The 23,421-nt window shown below is 41.6% G+C and overlaps 1 protein-coding gene across 1 annotated transcript; it reads left to right on the top strand.

The window, feature by feature from the left end:
- The first annotated feature begins 10,795 nt into the window (after positions 1-10,795).
- Positions 10,796-21,455, top strand: LOC5571783 (T-complex protein 1 subunit alpha). The gene is made up of 3 exons (XM_001659872.2): positions 10,796-11,012; positions 19,037-19,725; positions 20,224-21,455. Exons 1-3 carry the CDS (start codon positions 10,940-10,942, stop codon positions 21,133-21,135), a joined length of 1,674 nt encoding a protein of 557 aa, XP_001659922.2. The 5' UTR covers positions 10,796-10,939; the 3' UTR covers positions 21,136-21,455.
- The last annotated feature ends 1,966 nt before the right edge of the window (positions 21,456-23,421 follow it).

Below are 23,421 nucleotides of genomic sequence, written 5' to 3'. Positions count from 1 at the left end.
ATCTCGTTTAAATGTTAAAGGATACGTCAATCTACCTATAACATTCAAAGGCAAAACTCGACTGGTAACAGCCATCGTTGCGCCCACCCTGAACCGACGCCTTATTTTAGGAATGAATTTCTGGAATGTTTTCAGAATAGAACCATCAATAAATCAGGAAGAATGTGCTGTACACTGAAATGGATTTTATTGTAGAAACTACTGAATCCATGGTAGAATTAAGAACTGCACCAACGATTTTCAACCGACTACATAAATCTGTTAACTCTACCAAAACATAGTCAACATCACTACACAAGAAAATTTGTTCTGTTGATTTAACCAGAGTTGTAGTATTTTTGACTAGAAACATTCTTGATTTGAGAAGTTTAGCATCATACTTTTGACCACACTATGTTGTACGGTGGGTGTCACGGATTGAAATACAATGCTTTGTAGTGGATGCTACAATGGACATAGTCAAATTTACTGCTCTGCTCAGTGATTTTCACCAGATTATAGTAAACTTGACAGATTTTTGTAGTCGGTTGAAAATCGTTGGTGCTGTTCTTAATTCTACCATGGATTCAGTAGTTTCTACAATAAAATTCATTTCAGTGTAGAGGAGATAAGATGTGAACTGGATGAGGAACTAAAATTTGTTGGAGTAGAGTAGTGACAGCCCCCTGGTAACATTCAAGGTGAAACAGGAGTGGATGTTTGGTCGATGAGGACAGTTGTGAGAGTATGCTAGAGAGACGAAGCATAAATGCAGATAAGTTGGATGATGTTTGTTTGTTATTGTTTCATGTTGTTAGTCCGTACTACTCCGCTGACGAGAATAAACGTAGTTCGAGAAACGCAATCAACCGATGTTTTCTTCGCCTATCACGCGGATTCCGAAACGAGTGTCGAACGATTTGTATCGTGTCTACTGCGCCTTGGTTTCCAACAGGTAATGGGCCCTGGTTGCGCGAAGAAATTGTGATGAGAAATTCTGATCTGATCGAATAGACACTAGTGCGTTTTATGAACGATCTGATCTGTTAAGATGTTTTCATTCCCCCGGTGGGCTGAAATGTAGTTGACGTTAAAGTTGATGTGTTGTTAGCGAAGAATTTTTGTACGAGGAACATAGGCCGACGAGAAGGAACGGTTGTGAACAGAAGATTTTTTTTGTTCGAGGAGGAGATGTAGCTGCCATTGCGCCGACGGTAGTACAGATAGTGTCTAGCTTCATCTAGCTGTTGTGTTTTTGCTGCCTGTGTTAGTGTGTGTAGTTGATATTACCCAGACTGTAAGTGTTGGAAGAACGAATTGAATCTGAAAGAACGACACATAGTGGTCCAGATTGGTATTTATTTTGAGACTATTTGTTGGCATCGAAAAGTTTTAGTAATGAGTGAGGTAAAGGTAGTGATGGATCGATTGAACGATTCCAACTGGGCAGCTTGGCGTTTCAGGATGGAACTTTTGTTGATGAGGGAGGATTTGTGGTCTACAGTGAAGGAACCAAAACCGCCAACACCAGATATTACTTCAGTATGGGCGCGGAAGGATGAGAAGGCTCGTGCAACGATAGGATTGGCGTTGGAGGATAGTCAGTTAAGCCATATTATGGATGCCGTTACTGCTAATGAGATGTGGGAGAAGTTGAAGGGATATCACGAGCGAGGATCGTTGTCGAACAAGATCCATGTTCTTCGACGGCTTTGTTCGATGAGGTTGAATGAAGAAGAAAAAATGAGTGAACATCTTGCCAAGGCATCTGAACTAGTTCATCGTTTGGCAAGGATGGGAGAAGCCTTGAAGGAGCATTTGGTTGTAGCAATTCTTCTGTCAAGTCTTCCGGAGTCGTATAACCCGCTCGTTACAGCCCTTGAAGGACGCCCGGAAGAAGACATGAAATTGGAATACGTGAAGGGAAAGCTTATGGATGAATGGCGGAGAAGGTGTGATACCCAAGTTCAGGAGAAAAGTCAAGAGCAAGCAAGGAAAGTTATAGTGTTACCAGAGGATCGAAGAAATGTACGGCTGTGTTACTACTGCGGGCAAACAGGCCATATGCAGTGGTCTTGCCCCACTATGCTGAAGGAAAGGAGATCACGAATTGAGAGGAAAACGGTTCAAGGGAATTCAGTGAATGTACAAAGTCCGAAACCTGTTCATGATAATAGTGTCCGAGAAGTGTGTTTTACGGCAACAGCTAGTGGATATTTGTCGAATAAAAGAAGGTGGATCTTTGATACCGGCTGTTCACAGCATATGACGAATTCGACAGTGAACTTAGGTTGGCGGAGACCATGTGTTGAGAAGATCACCCTGGCAGATGGAAGAATTATAATGGCTAGAGGAAGTGGAACTGGAACGATTGCCGGAAGAGGAACTAAAGGAGAAAAAGTTGATATAAAAGTGAAAGATTTGCTGTTCGTTCCAGAGTTGTCCGCCAATGTGTTATCAGTGAGTCGGATGACCGACGAGGGCTATTGTGTTTAGTTTGGACCCAAAGATTGTTGTGTAATGAATGCTGGTATAGTTGTTGCTGTGGGCGAAAAGATTGGTGGCATGTACTACTTGAAGCAGTGAGCCTACACGGTGTTTCGAACCAGGAGGAGTAGCGGAATTTGGGGCAAGTGTGCCATAGGGGCAAGTGTGCCACCCCTGATTTTTGTAAAAACTACAAACTATATTTTTTATTTGAGCTTAACAATATGTTCCCTTATAGTCCATAATACAATGGTCAGAATATGACGCAAATTGCTCTATTTTTCACGTATTTACATCGACTTTTGTGAAAACCATAAAATTTCAGTGATTTTTTATAAGATTTCGTTGTTTCTAAATAGCATGGTGAGAGGTAAATTATTAACGAATTTTTCAAACGTACTGTACATTGTGAAGCTATACAAATGTGTAAGTAATTGTGGCATTTGAACGAAAAAAAAAATTAATTTTACATACAAAATCCATTTTGGTTGAAATCTAAAGTTTTTGGGGCAAGTGTGCCACCTATTTGGTAAACAAAAATGGTAAACAAAAATGTAAAATGTAAACATCATCAACAAAAACATGATAATGAACCAAAATGAGGCACCAGTAGTGGTTTTTGAAGTGTAGAAAAGGAATAGCGAACATTTTTGCTCCCACAATGATTGTTTTCTCCAAATATTCAATAATAACATGGTTTTAGGCGTTTTAAGAACTATTTTACTTATTTTCATCGACATTTTACCTTTATTTAGTGCTGATCTAGTGTAATATTATACAGATCCTCCATAATGAAAGAATAATTCATATATCGCATTGAATGGAGACAAAAAAAAAACGATTTTAGTTATTCAAATTGACTAGAAGAGAGTTCCACATGTGATGAACCTTGTTATAAAGCATCCCCTCATGACGGTAAACCTAAAAATATTTTTAAAATTGTCATTTAGGCTCTGCTTTGTTAGCAATATTAACAGGAAATAATGAAAATTTTATTACAAGTAGAATTACATGAATGTTCATTCGATGGCCGTCTTGCCCCATAAGGGTAGCACACTTGCCCCATAGTGTTGAAAATCAGGGTATTTTGGATTATATTTGAGGAGTTCCAAAACTAATACTTTTTGAAATTATTTTCTTTTTAAATGGCACAGTGCTTATGAAAAGATGTGAAACTAACATCGTGAGGCTGAATTGGCGGGTTTTTTAAGCTTTAGACAAAGTTAGAGAACAATTTGCTTAAGGTGGCACACTTGCCCCAAATCCCGCTAAACGTTTATGTTATGACTGGAAGATTAAGTGGGCTGCACTAAGGAGGAGTGTTGGAGTAGAGTAGTGACAGCCCCCTGGTAACATTCAAGGTGAAACAGGAGTGGATGTTTGGTCGATGAGGACAGTTGTGAGAGTATGCTAGAGACACGAAGCATAAATGCAGATAAGTTGGATGATGTTTGTTTGTTATTGTTTTATGTTGTTAGTCCGTACTACTCCGCTGACAAGAATAAACGTAGTTCGAGAAACGCAATCAACCGATGTTTTCTTCGCCTATCACGCGGATTCCGGGACGAGTGTCGAACGATTTGTATCGTGTCTACTGCGCCTTGGTTTCCAACAAAATTTACTGAGGAAGAAAAACAGATGTTAGAGGATGTAAAGAAGGAGTTTAAGGTTTTCAAAGAAGGAGATCAGTTGGAGGTAACGCCCCTGATATCACACAAAATTGAATTTGAGAACTCGTTCAAAAATGCTGGTCCAATACGTTTGAACCCTTACCCTTGGTCTCCAGAAATCCAGAAATGCGTAAATGACGAGTTGGATAAATGGTTGGCGTCTGGAGTAGTGGAACGATCAAACAGTGGTTGGGCTCTGCTTATAGTTCCAGTGACCAAAAAGGGTGAATCCGGAGCTGAGGGACGCATAAAGGTACGCATGTGCTTAGATGCTAGGAAATTAAATGAAAGAACCCATAGAGATGCATATCCTCTTCCGCATCAGGGCCGTATACTAGGAAGGCTGAGTGCTTCTAAATATTTGTCAACGAAGGATTTATCAAAGGCGTTTTGGCAAATTCCGTTACAACCAGAATCCCGGAAGTATACGGCATTCCGAGTGTTTGGAAGAGGACTTTTCCAGTTCACTAGACTACCGTTTGGATTGGCGACTTTATCGCGTTTAATGGACCAAGTGTTGGGTTACGGTGAACTGGAGCCAAACGTGTTTGTGTACCTTGACGACATCGTCATAGTAAGCAACACGTTGGAGGAACATCTCCGGAGCCTTAAAGAGGTTGCAAAACGTCTTAAAGCAGCAAATCTTTCAATCAACATTGAAAAATCTAAATTTTGCGTGCAAGAGCTTCCATACTTAGGATTTGTATTATCCAAAAATGGCATTCGACCTAATCCTGATAAGATTGAAGCCATTGTGAACTTCGAGCGACCCACTTCAGTAAGGTCCCTAAGACGTTTTCTGGGCATGGTAAATTACTACCGACGATTTATATCGGATTTTAGTGAAATGACGGCTCCTTTAACTAATTTATTGAAGGGAAAACCGAAAATTGTTCACTGGAATGATGAAGCTGAAAATGCATTCATTATTTTGAAAGAAAAACTGATCACAGCTCCAATCTTAGCCTGTCCGGATTTAGGAAGGCCATTTACCATTCAGACCGATGCGAGTGACACCGCTATAGCGGGAGTTCTCACACAGGATGTGGATGGGAAGGAACACGTAATTGCGTATTTTTCCGGGAGGCTTACGACCTCACAGCGTTCATGGAAAGCGGCAGAGAAGGAAGGAGTGGCTGCTCTAGAGGCGATTGAAAAATTTAGGCCTTATGTAGAGGGAGCTCGGTTTACCTTGATTACGGATTCGTCAGCGCTTTCATTCATAATGAACTCTAAATGGAAACCGTCATCCAAACTTAGCCGCTGGAGCATGTTACTTCAGCAATATGATATGGTCGTCAAACACAGGAAAGGATCCGAAAATGTAGTTCAAGATGCACTTTCACGTGCAGTGGAAACTATAGATTTGAGCAAAGAAGATTGGTACAACCGGATGTACAAAAAAGTCTCAGATACTCCTGATAATTTTCCAGACTTCAAAATTGAACAAGATAAACTGTATAAACTTGTCTCTTCGCCCACGGATGCAATGGATTACCAATTTGAATGGAAGCTTTGTTTACCGGAAGATTTACGACTCGGGGTAATAAAGCAGGAACATGATCAATCATTGCATCCTGGGTATGAAAAAAACTATTCATAGGCTGAAAATACGGTATTACTGGCCTAAAATGGCCATGCAGGTCAAGAAACACGTGCGTTCATGCAGTGTATGCAGACAATGCAAACCCTCGACTTTGCCAACAGCACCTGTCATGGGAAACCAAAGAGTGAGCAGCAAACCGTTTCAGATTTTGGCACTCGACTTTATTCAGAATCTTCCCCGCAGTCGCAATGGGAAGAGTCATTTGATGGTCCTAATGGATTTATTCTCAAAATGGACTCTTCTGCTACCGATTAGGAGGATTGAGAGCAAAGAGGTGTGTCGTCTAGTAGAGGATTGCTGGTTCAGGAGATTTGGAACCCCAGAGGTCGTTATTTCCGATAACGCTACCACTTTCACCGGAAAGGAATTTCAGGCGTTGTTGGTTTGCAGAGGGATACAACACTGGCCTAACTCGCGTCATCACAGTCAGGCCAATCCTGTTGAAAGGATAAATCGCACTATAAATGCATGCTTACGGACTTATATGGAGAAGGATCAGCGATTATGGGACACCAGAATAGCTGAGGTCGAGGAATTGCTGAACACTACCATACATAGCTCCACTGGTCTATCTCCCTATCGGATTATATACGGACATGAAAAAATCACTATGGGCAATGAGCATCGTTTAGAGCGAGATACAAAAGACATCTCTTTAGCAAAAAGAGACGAAATACGTCAGAAATTGAATGAAAATATATTCAAAATTGTTGCTGACAATTTGAAGAAAAGTCACGAAAAGGTCCGAAAAACTTATAACCTACGACATAGGAAATTTTGTCCGACTTACCATGTAGGACAGAAGGTCTACAAGCGTAATTTTAGACAATCGTCGGCCGCAGAGCGGTATAATGCGAAGTACGGGCCGCTGTATATGCCATGTGTCATTTTGGCGAGACGTGGAAGCAGCTCCTACGAGGTGGCTGATAGCTCGGGTAAAATCCTAGGGGTTTTCTCTGCTGCAGATCTTCGTCCCAGGGATGATGAAAAGCCCTAAAATACAAACTAGGGTTAATACCAACAGCACAATATTGTATCGGCATCGTTGTACAAAGCCTGTAGTTGCCGCATATGGATCCTCATCTGGTATTCATAAACATAACGGGGTCATCGTTCGACCTAGGGCTGCTGTGCACTCTTGTGCGTAGAGATCGTTCATGCTCATAGTTGTGCCACAGACAAACAGACGTCACACTCTCATCATTGTCCATCGACCACCATTTTAACGGTCAATTCAAAAATATGGTAGGTGGCCAATCCGCCACCCGCAGCGCTCGCATCGTTTTTGTTCGCGTTTGACCTTTGCACACTACCGCCATCTGTTGGCCCGTCGGCCAAATACAATAATTTTAGCATTGGGCGCACATGTCCTCGTGACTATGATTTTGATCGAGATTTGTTCTAAGTGTTACGTCTGCTTGTCTGTGGTTGTGCTCTCGCGTATCCACATTTGGAGCGAGAGATGGGTAACTCATGAGTGCAGGGAGTTTAAGAGCCAATATGAAAGTATCTGGTGTCTGCGATCGTCCAGTTGTTCGATCGATAATTGCTAGCAAAAAGAGAAAGCGAGTTGGCATCAGTATGATTGATATAGGGTGACGTCACATAGGAGTTAGTATTAGGGATCATTGAGGAAGAAAGGAGAGATGTTCTTTTGTTTAGGCCGTACAAAAGAACCGTGCTAGCACGTTGAGGAGGAATGCTTCCCTAGATATAAGGGAGAGATAATAATTCAAGATAAACGTTTAATTGCATGTAATGAATAGTAAATTATAAATAACCTGTTTGTAATAAGTATTAAATTAAAAGAAAAACGATCGTTGAACAGTCAAACAGAGCACTTACCCTAAACAATAGAAGAGTCAGTTTAGCGTCCAATAGACATGATAGGCTCGTTCTCAGCATAATTCCCTATTAGTCGGGTGGCCAACCGGCTGAATCATGCTGGGAATAATCCATTTGTTTCCAATGTTTGTCCATGATCAGTTAGTTCGTCCAATAGATTCGCCACTATTTTAATATATCTTGTCCAGTTTGATTTTTTTTTTAATTGTCCAATTGTAGATTTCCAATTTTAGTGTCCGTTCAGATAGAATGTGCAATAAAAACTATTCAACCATCTCCTTTTCATTAGCTACCGTTGGTAGTATTGGATAAAAGAGAGTAATGGTAGACTTATCGTTTAACCATAATGGGTGCGTGCTTATCAACACACATACTAACAATATAAAATCCCGGATAAAAACGTATCATTCAGTGAATGGAATAAACCATTAATGTACAATATATCGTATTGGATACAATACAGCGTATTGTAATTGAATGTCGAAGCAATATTTTTCTTGTTTGGATATACAATTCAAAAACAATATAATATATTGTAACAGAACATCGTATTGTTTTTAATTGGTTTTATACCTTACAATTTTGGTCAAATAGGGTCCCGATTTTAGTGCCAAACGCTTAAGTTTAGGCTAAAAACACATGTTTACTCAATTTTCCAATGTTTTCCGTTGGTTTAGGTCCGAAAAACATGTTTTTATGTTTTTTTAGATTTTGTCACACCCTTTGGCTTAAACTCAAATTTTGGGTGAATTTTGTTTTCCGTGTCCCTTCCGAAATGTCCGAACCCCAGTGTTAAAACTAAAACCCCTGTGGTGTTTTTGTCGACTAAGCGAACGTCAAACATGATCTCAAGTGTCAAGGTTCATTTATGGACCCAATTTTAAAATTAATGTTTAAACATGATATAGCCGTTTTTTGACCGGGAAAAATTGCTGAAGTAGTTGAAATAACATGCTCTTTCGTGTTGTTGAATTAAAACAAGATTTTATCAAACATTTTAGGACCCAATTCCTATTTTCGCGTAAAACAACTGTTGCTTTTTTCTATGTAGCTTTGCTGAAAGAAATAAACAAAGCAAGTTCAGAAAGCAAGAAATGTTGGGTGAAAAATATTCAAAAAGTTAAAATAAGTAGTTTTTTAGAAGTCACTTGACATTAGCTGTAACGACGAATGCAACCATGATACAGTTCGTTGAATTGTTTTTGTATTGTACAACAATACACGAATTGCTAATCAAGACAATACGTGAACATTATATCGTATTGTATTTTCAAAATGTTTGTATGAGTAAATATGTATATTTGTATTGTTACGATACTTAACCACCCATACATTATATTGCAAAAATCTCATATACCATACAGTGAACTGTTCAAAACAATATATTGTACTGTAATTGTATTGTCATTTTACATATACTGTATTGTATTTCCAATATATTGAATGGTACTGTTGTAATACGTTATATTGTTTTTGTATTGTATTTTTTATTCGGGATCACACGTGATTGATTATGGCAAGTTCCTTAGGGGAACTTGGCCATTAGTTGTCAGCTGATTTCAAAATGTTGTGTCATGTCTCAAAAAACTTTTAATCAATTTTATACTGCTTCGCGATTCGAAAAAAATAAGAAAATTATTATAGCATTTGTCTTTGTGGTTTCAATTTGTTAATAAGCGTTTTATGTAGGTAAAAAAAATACAAATAATTGAAGATCTTCAATTATTTACCGTGGTGGGAGGATAGTGTAACCGTTCAGTTACAGAATTTCTAGATTTATTTTAATTTTGTGCATTTTGTAGGGTGAACTGTAGTGTTTTTTTGGTTTGTGTTTGGCAAAATTCGTAATTGTTTGTGACAAGCATAAATTGTAATTTAAATAAACTGTGGCTAAAATGGCTGTTGGGTGGAAATCAACTGTGGTAGGAAATGTAGGCAACATGCAAGGTAATGGACGATGTTTATGCCATCAAGGATGGAAATATGGAGTAAGGATAAGGAACACAAGGAAATTATGGACTGGAGGGAATCATAAGGCTTGAGCTAGATCGCCATGATCACTTTTTGATCGGCGTTCGTGTGAGACACAAGTGAGAGTGAGAGTGGCAAAATTTGTGAAGTTCGGTGAACCGTAGGAGAGGACATTGAACCCGTTCATTCAGGTATGCCACATTATTCGGCCACCATAATACCAGTGCCCTAATTCCTGTATGCCTTCAACAGGACCTTTTATTAGTGCCTTTTGGTACTGAGCGATAATACGCCATCCTCACAGTCCACACGATTCGGCCTAGATCGGGTATCCGATCTACGCCTAACCGCAAAAGACTACTCTCAGGTCTCATTCTTACCGACCGTATGAGAGATCCTCGGGCCGTTGAGCCCTAAACATAAAGGAGGACCCTTCTCGGCGTGGCCAATACGGTCTCGTCCGTGGTCCGTCGATTCCGACAAAGAAGGAAGACGCCGTTAGCCAAACCTAGGTCACGTAAGTGGCCGATTCACAGTGGAAACGCCATTCCACTTGTCCACCGTCACCAGACCCGATCCTCAGCAACCGACGCCATCAACCGCCATTGCCATCAGCAGTCATCAGCGAGCGCTCGCCATCGCAACGGTACGTACCCAACGATCCTGAACCGCCCTAAAACCACAATAGCCCAATAAACACAATAGACACTCCACAGTAGCTTTTCAATAAATTAGATCTTTTTCCTCCAAACACACACACTTCTCAATAGCCAAAGAAAGACCATAGTTCCCGCACACTTAGATCCGCGTAGCCCCTCCGAATTACCCAGTAGCATGCCGGCCCTGCGACACAGTTCAGGGGTCTCATGCTACTGAGCTAGATATCCGGGAGTCTTGGTTCTGCCGTGAGCCTATAGAGCTGCATCAGTGTAAGCCTCAAACAGTCTCACAATGAAAGTGTGACGTCTGTTTGTCTGTGGTAAACAGTTTTCATTTGCGTGAAACTGTTTCACTGCCTTTGCTTGCCACCAACTCCGAGCACAAAGGGTTTGACGTTTCCGCACTAATGATTCATAAGTTATGAACCCGCCCGCACTTCTGAAATGCGGGGTCCAGTTAGTTGGAAACTGCGCAATATATAAATAAAACAAATTTCTCCGTGTGGCTAAACATGCTACCCCCGATGCTACCAATGAACTGGTCACCCTAACCCGAACGGTTGACAGCCGACTCATCGCTCGTTCGATCTGTCAAACGGTGAAAACGAGTCGTCGGTCACTGTCGCGAAACGGAGCTAGCTTCCCATCAGTGCTTGATTTTGTGCCGATTTTGTCCTCCCGGTAGTTTCGGATCGAACCGTGAAAACACACCTCATTGAAAAATGTCCACCGTAGCGAGTGCCCTATCTCTGGCAGGAACGCGCACATCCGGCGCCCCGGTCCGAACGCAAAATGGTAAGTTTTCGGTGGACGCTTTGCGAAACATGCGGTACGAGAACAGTGAAAATTCTTCGGATGAGTTGTTTATGGAGATTGTGCGGTAGGAAGAGGAATGAAAATCATCACATGCTAGGAATGGGATCGATTTGTACGGCTTGTGATGGGAAAATGTGGAGTTTTGCATTTTCGGAGTTAAACGGGAACGATAATTTTCGACACAACGATGGAACATTTTAACATAAGTGAAACCAATGTCCTGAAAACAGCATTAGGTATTCTTCCTGTAGCTGCAGACCCATTACTCCCACACAAATTAAAAAGAATAATCAAAATTTTGAACGTAAAACTGATGAAATAGTCTTTAATTTAATGGCATCATTCAGGGCCAGCTGAATTATACAGTTACACCAAAAATCATATTTGTTACACCCAAAATTTTATAATAAAAGAATGTTCTCGTTCCCTTGAATGACTCATTTACCGCTATTTGAGGTTAGATTTTCTACGGAGACTAGTTACTGTTTGGGAATAACTTGATCATGTTAACCAGGGTCCAAATGTCCTACCGAAAACAACGAACTCTTGTTTATTTTAGAAATAAATCATGCCTCTGAAAGTATTCTAAGTATGTAATCCAAAAAATAAAACTAACTTGCTGTTTCCTAATTTAAGATACAGAAATTATTCAAGACCATTAACTGTTTTTGCCGTAGGTCACTAAGGAGGAAGGAAGCAATTGTAGCCATACAAACCGGACTATTAACGATGTGAAAAAATATCCAGCAGATTTTCTCCTAGATTTCATTGATGTTTTCATCAAGAATTCTTTTAGGATTCCTTCAATGTAGTACGTTTTGATCCTTTGTGTTTTGCTTATGGCTGCTCAGTTACGGATGGATGATTATTTTGGTGAGCGCGTTACATGTTTATCTTAAATGTTTAACTATTATGAAACATACTTTTATCATTGCAACGATAAAAAATATAATTTATAATGTATTTATACCTCAAAATATGAACGGTTCGTCACTATGAGAGTCGACAAAAACTTTTATTCGTGTTTAACATAACATACCCTTCCTTTCACTAATTGCTTGTCTTTACAGAAACACCTTTGAATGGTTCGACAGTATCGACTCACAATAGGTTCACGTTGTCCTTAATATATTATGTGTGACTTTTTGAACTACATCACTAACCAAGTCATCTTTAAGTGACTTGGTCACTTTTTTAAGCAGGTCACTAAAACAGGCCTGCCCAATGTACGGCTCTCGCCTCCATTTTGTGCGGCCCGCAGAGGTTTTATAGATTCTTCTCATTTTAGGTCCTTTGACTCTTTACCTACTTGAAATTAGATGTACTAAAGCTATCTGTTTTAGTTTTCAACCCGTAGGCTACGGGGCTGACATACAAAATTCAAATTGCTCGTATTTGAGCATAACTCAATAATTTCAAATGAAATTCTAAGGATTGCTCCACTATTAGTTGTAGTTTCATGAGTAATGGAAAACTATGCATTCGGAGTATTGTTGACAAAGTTGTTCCAGAATATTTCTAGGTCAGGTAGGGTAAAAATCATATAAACTTCCATGTAGAACTCGTTAATCATTTGGAAACTAAATGTTTTCATACAAAAAGTGAACAGACAAGTTATTTTTAATAAGTAACGATGCACCAGGGTTTTAAACTTCGGGCTGTCGCGCTCTTGTACTTTGTACAACAGTTGTGATTTATATGCTATGATTTTGTAACAAAGATATCTATCGACACCAAAATATATTCCTCAAGAATCTTCATAAGAACTATACTCAACAGTTTTTGCTTACAGTATGGCACTTTATAATGCGTTAAAATCAACAAGTGTACATAGAAGTCGCATAATAATGAACGCACTATATACGATTCTAGTAGACCACAATTTGAAATCGGTATATCTCAAGATTCAGATAATTTCGAAACATGGAATCTTTAGTAAAGTTGTTCTGGAGGTAGAGCGCTATCTGATGGTACTGATGGTACTGATGGACCGCTAGGTGGCACTAGTGACCAAGGAACGTTTACTTTTGTTCTGCTGATATTTCAGGATCCAGATCATTTAGAAGGATGGCATCTTCGGCAAAGTTGTTCAGTAAGTTATGAACTATCATTGTTCGAGCTAGTTGATTCAATTTTGCCACCAGGCGGCGCTAGTGAACACGCATCTTTTATTTTGCGGATACTTCAGGGAATTGATGCGCAGCTCAAGGGCTATCATTATTTTAGCTAATCTCGAGCTTCAAAGACTAAACAAAGAAAGCATTTGAGCTACTGAACAACTTTGCCGAAGACGCCAACTTTCTAAGTAGTCAGGGATTCGTAGTAGTGGGATATTCGCAAAACCAAGGGTGTTGTACAAAGTACAACGCGCGACGACCGAAAGGTAAATATTACTTAATTCGATGCATTTGATTTTGATTTTTGAGCATTTACCATATTTGGTTGGGTGGTCAGAAATTGCAACAATTTCTGTGTAAACAGAGCGGACCAAGTGTTGAAAAGCAATAAACTGATTGATTAGGCGGCGTCCATTTATTACGTAACGCTAAAATTGGAAATTTTTGACCTCCTCCCCCCCCCCTACGTAACGTTTTTTGTATGAAATTTTTTAAATTTTTGTTTGAGCCGTAAAGCTTGAGCCTACTCCCCCCCTCCCCCTAGAGCGTTACGTAATTTGTGGATGCCGCCTTATTGCATTTTTCAATTTCAGAGTCCGATAGAAGCTTCTGGTAGTTCTGTGGTGTATGTATGGAATGTGCTAGAACCCGCTTATTGGTCCAGTATATTTTGATAGGAACTTAAGATTTTCACTTGGTCCACTCTGACTGAACACATATTTGAATATTTCTGGTCTTCAATGCAATGACCCTGCAAAGCCTTAATTTTCAAGCTATCTGATTTGAATCTGATCTATCTGAAACCACTGATCTCGGTATTGAGGAATGGAATATAGAAAAAATTACGATACTGGTGTCGAAGGGTCTTGATAATCTGCTTATCTTAGAGATATGCAACAAGTTTGCCCATGTAAGCACTAAATGATTGTTATTTTCTTAGAAATTGTTCAGTTAGAGTGAACCAACTCACTGAACGGTGGTCTTGAGTTCAGTCAGAGTGGACCAAATACACATAGTCCATCAAAAAATCCGTCTATCAGAGGTTTGGATTATGATTGTTCGTGATTATCACTTTACATTATATTGTTTGGAAGTAGTACAAAGACGTCTAGAAATATTGAACCTAAATTAAAACGAGTTCAAAAATTACAGAGCACTAGACTTCAAATCAATTTTTCTCAAAATATGAAAAATGTGACTTGGTCCACTCTGACTTAAGGTGAAGATGCATCGAAGCCAATCCTCAAATTTTCAATAGCACACATCTAGAGAACCAGACAGCGGTTTGATCTGAAAACTTAGTCGATTGGCCAGTAGCTGGTGGTGACCAATCGATTAAGTTTAAGATCAAACCGCTGTCTGGTTCTCTAGATTTGTGCTCTTGAAAATTTGAGGATTGGCTTCGATGTATCGTCACCTTAACGCCGACCAATTAGATTCTGATGGCGTTCCTAACAGATGACAATGAAAAAATACCTACAGTGATATGACTATGACTATCAGTCGCACTGGCCTCACATACAGCATTTTCTTTGATTTTTCTTCCAATATTTCTACCATACTTCTTTCTTAAATTTTTCTAGGCAACATTAATCTAGTGCAATGCCAATGTCGATAAATCCGAAAATATCGATAATTTTCATCTCCAAAATATTGATTACTTACTTACTTATTTGGCTTTACATCAATTATCTTGATAAAGCCTCGCCAACAATTCTCGATTACATTTTCAAATCGACGTAAGTAACTTCCATACGGTTTTGAGAAAATTAATTTAGAAGAATCAAAACCTATCTTCTAAAACTGTTTTAAAATAAATCACCTTTTTGACAGTTTTTCGCCGTGTACATTGCTTAAATTTTTCATTCAATAAGCACGCATTCAAAAACTAGGGAGTTCCTGTTATTTCCCACAAAATTTTTATTAAAAAAAGATAAGCCGCTTTATTCAGTTACTTTCGACGTTTTTGTACCAGTGTAAAATCGACTCAAGTAGTGTTTTGTTTTGATTCGTGGTTAAGTCACTTTGTCTCTCCATACAGCGGAGCGGCGAAAGTAGTGGTTAGGTAGCGAAAGTTGAAAATCTTACTTTCGTCGTTTTGTAAATCCGGAAAGTAAACGTTCTAGAAGTGAAAAATCGAGTTGGTTTAGAGCAAAATGTGTAGAATTTGGTCTGCGGAACACGTAGAATCGATAAAGTAAGTTTGTATACTTTTTTGATTTGAGTCTGTTTGAATACGTTTTCGAGAATTATTCGCCAATTCACTCGGTTCATGGCCGCTTCTCTCCATCCTCGACTGTGACCCACGCTCTCCAGGTCCTGGTGCACCTGGTCAATCCACCTAGCTCGCTGCGCTCCACGCCTTCTTGTACCAACCGGATCCGAAGCGAATACCATCTTTGCAGGGTTGCTGTCCGGCATTCTTGCAACATGCACTGCCCAGCGTATCCTTCCACCTTTAGCTACCTTCACGATACTGAGTTTGCCGTAGAGTTGAGCGAGCTCGTGGTTCATCCTTCGCCGCCACACGCCGTTCTCCTGTACGCCACCGAAGATCGTCCTCAGCACTCGGCGTTCGAAAACCCCAAGAGCTTGCAAGTCCTCCTCGAGCCACGCCTCATGCCAATAGAGGACTACCGGTCTTATGAGCGTTTTGTACATCGTATATTTGGTGCGGGGGTGAATCTTTCTTGACCGCAGTTTCTTCTGGAACCCATAGTAGGCACGACTTCCGCTGATGATGCGCCTTCGTATTTCCCGACTAACATTGTTGTCAGCCGTCAACACTGCTTCCTAAGCGGGTCCTGTCGCGCTCAGTTCCGCCAACCAGCATGTACTTTGTTTTCGACGCATTCACCATTAGCCCGACTCTTGTTGCTTCGCGTTTTAGGCGGGTGAACAAATCTGCCACCGTTTCAAATTTTCTCCCAATAATATCCATGTCGTCCGCGAAGCAAACAAATTGTCCGGATCTCGTGAAAATCGTGCCTCGACTGGTAAGTCCGGCTCTCCGCATAACACCTTCAAGCGCAATATTGAACAACAGGCACGAAAGTCCGTCGCCCTGTCGTAGTCCCCGCCGAGACTGGAACGAACTGGAGTGTTCGCCCGAGATCTTCACGCAGTTTTGCACACCGTCCATCGTTGCTCTGATCAATCTTGTGAGCTTCCCGGGAAAGCTGTTCTCGTCCATATATTGATACGATATCCATTTTTTTAATCTGATTTGAATCGATATTGAGAAAGCTACTAGACACACAAAATTTGTCGGGCTTTAAAGTAGCAACGAAATGTCGAGTTTCAGGCTATTTTTCCAACATAACCCCGGTTTTATCAACAAGAGTTCTCACTTTCATAAAAGCACGTCTGTCGTGAATCGTAAGTCAGTTCCATCTACATTTTTGTCAAAATTGAGTTGAGTTTAGTTTTCAACATATCTTCCAATGCTCTTTCAACTGCACGTTTGAGACAACATCATTTGTTCAGAAAAAAAATAGGAAAAAACACCAATTCGAATAGTCCCATAATGAAAAGTAACCGCATGTCAGTCCCACTACAGATTTCCGCACCGTGTAACACAAAAATTAATAACATTTTGGCCTTCTTTATATTTTTCACGGAAAGCTATTGGAGTGAACAGTAATTTCTTAAAATTTCATTGAGATCGGAACATTTTCCAATCTGCTGGATTTGTTTGATTATTTGTATGGAAAAGGAGATTGAGAACTTCACAACCCATTTTCGCAACGCCTACTTTTTACACATGGGACTGACGGACTGACTTGCGGGGCCCAGATAGCCGTAGTGGTAAACGCGCAACTATTCAGCAAGACCAAGCTGAGGGTCGTGGGTTCGAATCCCACCGGTCGATGATCTTTCCGGGCTGAAGGAAATTTTCTCGACTTCTCAGGGCATAGAGTATCTTCGTAACTGCCACACGATATACAGGACAATCGTTCAGATGATGTCTCTTTTACAACGAAGATGGCAAGAGGAGCAGCGGCACTCAACACAGCGGACAGAAAATGTCTCTGAATCGTTGGGGCAGCCGGAATCGTCGGACCGAACTTGGCGCTTGACAAGTCAGCCTGTTGAAGCGAGCATATGAAGGAGACCAACGGGCGCGACCGGAGTAGGCTAGATCCTCCGCCGGGGACTAGACCGAGTAGAGCGCGCGTAGCGTAATATCGGTAATAAGTCGTCAAGGCGCCTGCAAACCGGAAGTCATCCTCCAACCGGAATTGCAGGACCGACCTCGGCACTTACCGACCAACATCGCGTCGGAGTAGGCTATGTCCTTCCGCCGGGGACTAGCCGAGTAGATCGCGAACAGCTCCGACAAATGGTCGTCGGGGCGCCTGTGAACCGGAAGTTTCCCTCCACCGGAATCGCAGGACCGATCTCGGCATCTGCCCGGTCAGCTTCGGAGTAGGTTAAGTTCACCGTCGGGGACTAACTGAGTAGAACGCGTAGTTGCACCGGCAGATGGTCGTCGAGGCGCCTGTGAACCGGAAGTTTCCCACCACCGGAATCGCAGAACCGACCTCGGCATCAGCCCGGAAAGCATCGGTTCGGGAGATCTTCCGCCGTCGGGGAAATCTTCGTCGGAGTAGGATAGATCCACCGTCGGGGACTATTCTAAGTAGTCCGTAGCGAGTCACCGGCTTAAGTCGTCGGGGCACCAGTGTACCGGAAGCCATCCTCCAACCGGAATCGCTGGATCGACCTCGGCACTTCACCGGTCAGCAGCAGTGAAGCGGGAACAAACGCGTAACGTTATCGGTTTCGGGAGACATTCCTACGTCGGGAACTCTCCGCTGGAGTAGGCTAGCTCCACCGTCGGGGACTATGCCGAGTAGCGATCGTGACAACCACCAGTTTTGGGTCGTCGGGGCGCCAGTGAACCGGAAGCTACCCTCCAACCGGAATCGCTGGACCGACCTCGGCATCCAACTGGTCCAACCTGGAGAACTCCAGAAGCGGCGGATTAGCAGCAGGCGCAAACGTTGCGCAGGGCTCTGGCGAGATGCCAGCCCCAACACGTCGCAGCAGAGCAACGAAGCGTAGCAATGACAGAAGCGGCAGTAGAAACATGGCCCTGGCGCGATGCCAGCAGTACGAAGAGAGCAAGGGAAGTACAGGAGCGTAAGAAGCAAGGAGCAGTGCAGCGGTTAGCACAATAGCCTCCCCCATGAAGTAATGCCAAGAGGCAGTTCCGGGGGGAATGGCTCGTGGGCGAAGGTGGATTTTAGTCGGTATAAAAGAGTCCGACACTCTGGCGCACGGTGAACGTGAAACGCTGGGTTAGTTCGTAAATGTAATTTACCACCTTCTAAAACTAAAAAAAAACACGATATACACATGCAAAAATGGTCATTGGCACAGTAAGCTCTCAGTTAATAACTGTGGAAGTGCTCATAAGAACACTAAGCTGAGGAGCAGGCTCTGTCCCAGTGGGGACGTAACGCCAGACAGAAGAAAAAGAACTGACTTGCGATTCACGCCAGATCGAAAAACATATATTTTAATGAAATCTTAGGAATTTTTTTAAAATATTAAACTTTCTTAAAAAATTTTCAAAAAGTTCCAACAGATGTGTTCTATACCAAAAGTTCTTAGGGATTTTTTCAGGAATCTCTCCTTAAGTTATTCCACGTTTTTAGATACACATATTTTTTACACGTTTTTAGATACACATTTTCTTACAGTTTCTTCCAAGATTTCCCATTAAATCTCTATTAATTCAGCAACTTTCCCATGGATACTCCATAAATATCTACCTACCCTAAAAAAAATTGATTTGTTTCACCCCAAATGCTCAAAGAAAAAAATATTTTCGTTTCCTTAAGTGACTCGCTGCTAACATTGGTTTTATTCTTCTTTCAGTGATGGCAGCGTCCTCGATCGCCAACATTGTCAAATCGTCTCTGGGACCAGTCGGGCTCGACAAAATGCTGGTCGATGACATTGGCGATGTGACGGTCACAAACGACGGTGCCACCATTCTGCGGATGTTGGAAGTGGAACATCCGGCTGCCAAAGTCCTGTGCGAGCTGGCTCAGTTGCAAGACGAAGAAGTGGGAGATGGCACCACATCCGTTGTGATCATTGCCGCCGAGCTGTTGAAGAACGCTGACGAGCTTGTCAAACAGAAGATCCACCCAACATCCATAATTGCCGGGTATCGTCTGGCCTGTAAGGAAGCCTGCAAGTACATTTCGGAGCATCTGACCGCCCCGGTAGATGAATTGGGTCGTGAAACGCTCGTCAACGTGGCAAAGACTTCGATGAGCTCGAAAATTATCGGAGCTGATGCGGATTTCTTCTCGTCCATGGTGGTAGATGCTGCGCAGGCCGTCAAGATCATCGATCCCAAGGGAAATCCGATGTACCCGATCAAGGCGGTCAATGTTCTGAAAGCGCACGGTAAATCCGCACGCGAAAGTGTGCTCGTGCAAGGTTACGCTCTGAACTGCACGATCGCTTCTCAGCAGATGCCGAAGAAGATCACCAACGCAAAGATTGCCTGTCTGGACTTTTCGTTGCAGAAGACTAAAATGAAGATGGGAGTGCAGGTAAGGGACACGATTTGATTTATTACAAGGTTATTGGTTTATTTGATTGCAAATCTCTAAAAAGTATACATATTTTCCACAGAAGGTCTCTTAACCCGCCTAAATCAGTAATATGGTCTCTAAATGCACTTTTTTTCAATTTCTCAATGGAATTGTCCTCTGATACTCCGGAAGTCCTTTCTTCTTAAAGGTATTCTCAAAGCAAATTTCTGGATGAAATCTTTACGAAATTTTAATAGATAACCCTAAAAAATCGCCGTAATTTCTATAGCTTGCTGGTTGAATTCTTTAAGAAACGTCATCTTGAAACATTTTGAAGGAAATCATAAAGTGAAAGCTCGGAGGGCTGAGGACACCCTTTTGAAATTTCTAGAGGAAACTCAGTAGCTATTTTAAACTAAAACTTAAAGTTTGCGGTAGCACCAGCCCTGCTAATTATTCATTCTAATTCATTATTTGAATACACACATTTCTAACGATTGTATTCTGGTTTTTCAGGTGTTGATCACCGATCCCGAGAAGCTGGAAGGCATCCGTTCGCGTGAGTTGGACATCACCAAGGAGAAGATCGAGAAGATCCTAGCCACTGGTGTGAACGTCGTTCTGTGCAGCGGAGGAATCGATGATCTGTGTTTGAAATACTTCGTCGAAGCCGGAGCTATGGCAGTCCGTCGTGTGAAAAAGTCCGACTTGAAGCGCATTGCCAAGGCCACTGGTGCCGCGTTCCTGACCTCGTTGACTAACATGGACGGTGAGGAGAGCTTCGAAGCAAGCTATGTCGGTGAAGCGGCCGAAGTTGTACAGGAGTTCATCTGCGACGATGAGTTGATCTTGATCCGTGGTCCCAAGGCGCGCACCGCAGCTTCTATCATTCTGCGTGGACCCAACGATTTCTACTGTGACGAAATGGAACGCTCGATTCATGATGCGCTGTGCGTGGCGAAGCGAGTGCTGGAAGGAAAGAAGGTTGTTGCCGGTGGTGGTTGCGTTGAAGCTGCACTTTCCATATCTCTGGAGAACTTTGCTACCTCGTTGAGCTCTCGGGAACAACTTGCTATTGCCGAGTTTGCCAAATCACTCTTGGTTATTCCCAAAACATTGGCCGTGAATGCCGCTAAGGATGCGACCGATCTGGTGGCCAAGCTCCGTGCCTATCATAATTCCAGCCAAACCAAGGTCGACCATGCCCATCTTAAGTGGTGCGGCTTGGATCTCGTCGAGGGAATTGTGAAGGACAACAAGAAGGCTGGAGTACTTGAACCGGCCATGTCGAAAATCAAATCGCTCAAGTTTGCAACTGAAGCTGCGATTACTATCCTGCGTATTGATGACATGATCAAGCTGAACCCAGAAGAGAAACAAGGCAAGAGTTACGGAGATGCGTGTGCTGCCGGAGAGTTGGACGGTTAGGACGGCATCTCTCCTCCTTTGTACTCAATTCGTTTTAAGTAAGTCTTTTCGCACGTTTTTCTTACTCTATTGCTTACTGCTCACAACAGTGGCTTATCAGAAGCATTGTTTCCCCCCATTAAATAACACAAAAAATGAACCACTTGCTTTCGATTTATGTACTGTGAAGGCGGGGTAGGGCACATACCGAAACTTTGAGAGTAGAAGCATCCCGTAGTCAGCGGTCTCATTTATTTCATTTTATCTACTACCGGATCATAACAACAATAAGCACCCACACGTAATATAGTTGATACCTAATGATGGTAATAACATTGAAATCGGAATTAATTTCGCTGAGCCTAAAACAATCCGAATGCCAAATTCAAAACAGGCCTGTTTACAACACGTGAGGAGGGGATACCAAGGATTGCTAGGGATCGGATTGGAATGATATGAAGAACTATATAGGAATAGGAGAGGCTAATTTGTTTTTGACTTTCAGGCTGGAATCAAGGAAGAAATTGGGAGTGGAGTCATAGGAAAAACTAAAAGGTGTATGCGAGGTAGGAGTAGAATTACGATGAGTTCAGCATTTTCTTCAAATCGTCCATACAGCTCCTTAATCATCCCCAGGGTTTTTGATGAAAATAGTTGTGTTTCTCGTACAACCATACTCACATACATACAACCGTACTCATTTATGTAAATTCGTTTATTGAAAGAGAAACCAATATCGGAGAGGTTTAAAGAGCGTGAGCGTAGATATTTAGAATAGAAATCAATTTTCTGCACAGCAATGGCAAAATGGATCATGGTAATAGGAGATTTTCCGATATCTACGTTTCTACCCTTGAGTCGATGAATAGGCAAGCAGTCCTCAGTGTATCCAAAAGAACGGCACCAAATTTTGAAATATGACGGAAGATCCTCTCCTTGTACATATGGTACATCGCCAAAGGTGAGATTATTGGTTCGCGTTAATGTTTCCCGAGCATGCCCTAGCAACCAAAAGTTCAGATATAAGGGCATGTTCTGGCTTTGTTAAGATAAAGATAAAAGGGCATGTTCGAACTTTTAAATTCATGAATGTATGCATGAGCATACTTTTTCGAGAATCAAGTTCTGTTAGTGTTGTATATGAGAATGGATATGAAAATACTCCTAGAATACAGCCCTGTAGCTCTCAAGTTGGATTTGGTTACCATCATGACGACGCTACACAGAGGCGCGCAAATGGATCAATGCACGAATTCACTAATTTGACGTTTGAGCGGTGCCAAATTCATTCGTTGCCATGGTCACGTAAATAACACGGCACCGCTCAAACGTCAAATAGTGAACTCGTGCATCGGTCCATAGGTACTTTTATCTGTTCTCTTTTTTGTTTCTAAACATTGGATATTGTTTCTCTTATGTACTTTAGACGATATTGTTTACATCTGTATAAATAGTACCCTGTAGGGTTAGGCAATCAGTTAGTTGTACCGACAAGAGTAGCATGCAGTAATCAATGTTAGCAGCCAACGCTGCTGACGCGCATATGAACAAATTTGTACATTAGTGTAAATAGTTACATTTTAAATAAAGTTGTTTCATTAATGTCCGCGAGTGTTCATCAGTTCTCGCATCACTTTTGATCTCGCCCTAAAAGCCATTGGTAACCATGCGTGTAGCTCGTTGTTTCTGAGCATTTGAATGGATTTTATTGCTATTTAACAACGCTATGGGGAAGAAAGGATCATTATCTACCTGCCCGTGATGTTGGTTTGGATGCTTATTCCTTCTTTTGCTCAGAAACAACGAGCTACACAGGTGGCTACCAATGGCTTTTAGGGCGTTATCTCAGAGTATGCGAGAGTTTATCGACCACCAGAAACTCCACGTCAGGACATTATTATCTTATTCAGCGATAAGGTTTATTTTTTATTTATACTATCACTCATTTGCGGTTGTTCTACGAGTGGCGTGAGGTGAGAATTGTCGATCTCGTATAGCGAGGCGCAAGGATGGAAAAAATCGTGCATCGGTCCATTGCAGACGTGAGCGATCGTAGTGAGCATGAGCTTTGAGCAATCATAGTTACCATGTTCTGCGAGCAAACTGTGCCACTTAGTCGATTAGTCCAGTTAGCTATCATGAGAGCTCATTGTTGATGTAAACAATGAGATTCAAATATAATTTAGCAAGTGATCCAACGCCAGAGCGTATCAATATCAGGAAAGCAAACCAAATGTCACGCTTAAAAATATTGTTAGTTTTATATCCTACAAATAAATAATATATTAAACAGTCCACAGTCTGGGA

Source organism: Aedes aegypti, chromosome 1 (genome assembly GCF_002204515.2).
Source record: "Aedes aegypti strain LVP_AGWG chromosome 1, AaegL5.0 Primary Assembly, whole genome shotgun sequence".
Taxonomy (NCBI): domain Eukaryota; kingdom Metazoa; phylum Arthropoda; class Insecta; order Diptera; family Culicidae; genus Aedes; species Aedes aegypti.
Note: the sequence above shows the minus strand (reverse complement) of the source record. Positions and strands in the feature narration are given on the sequence as shown.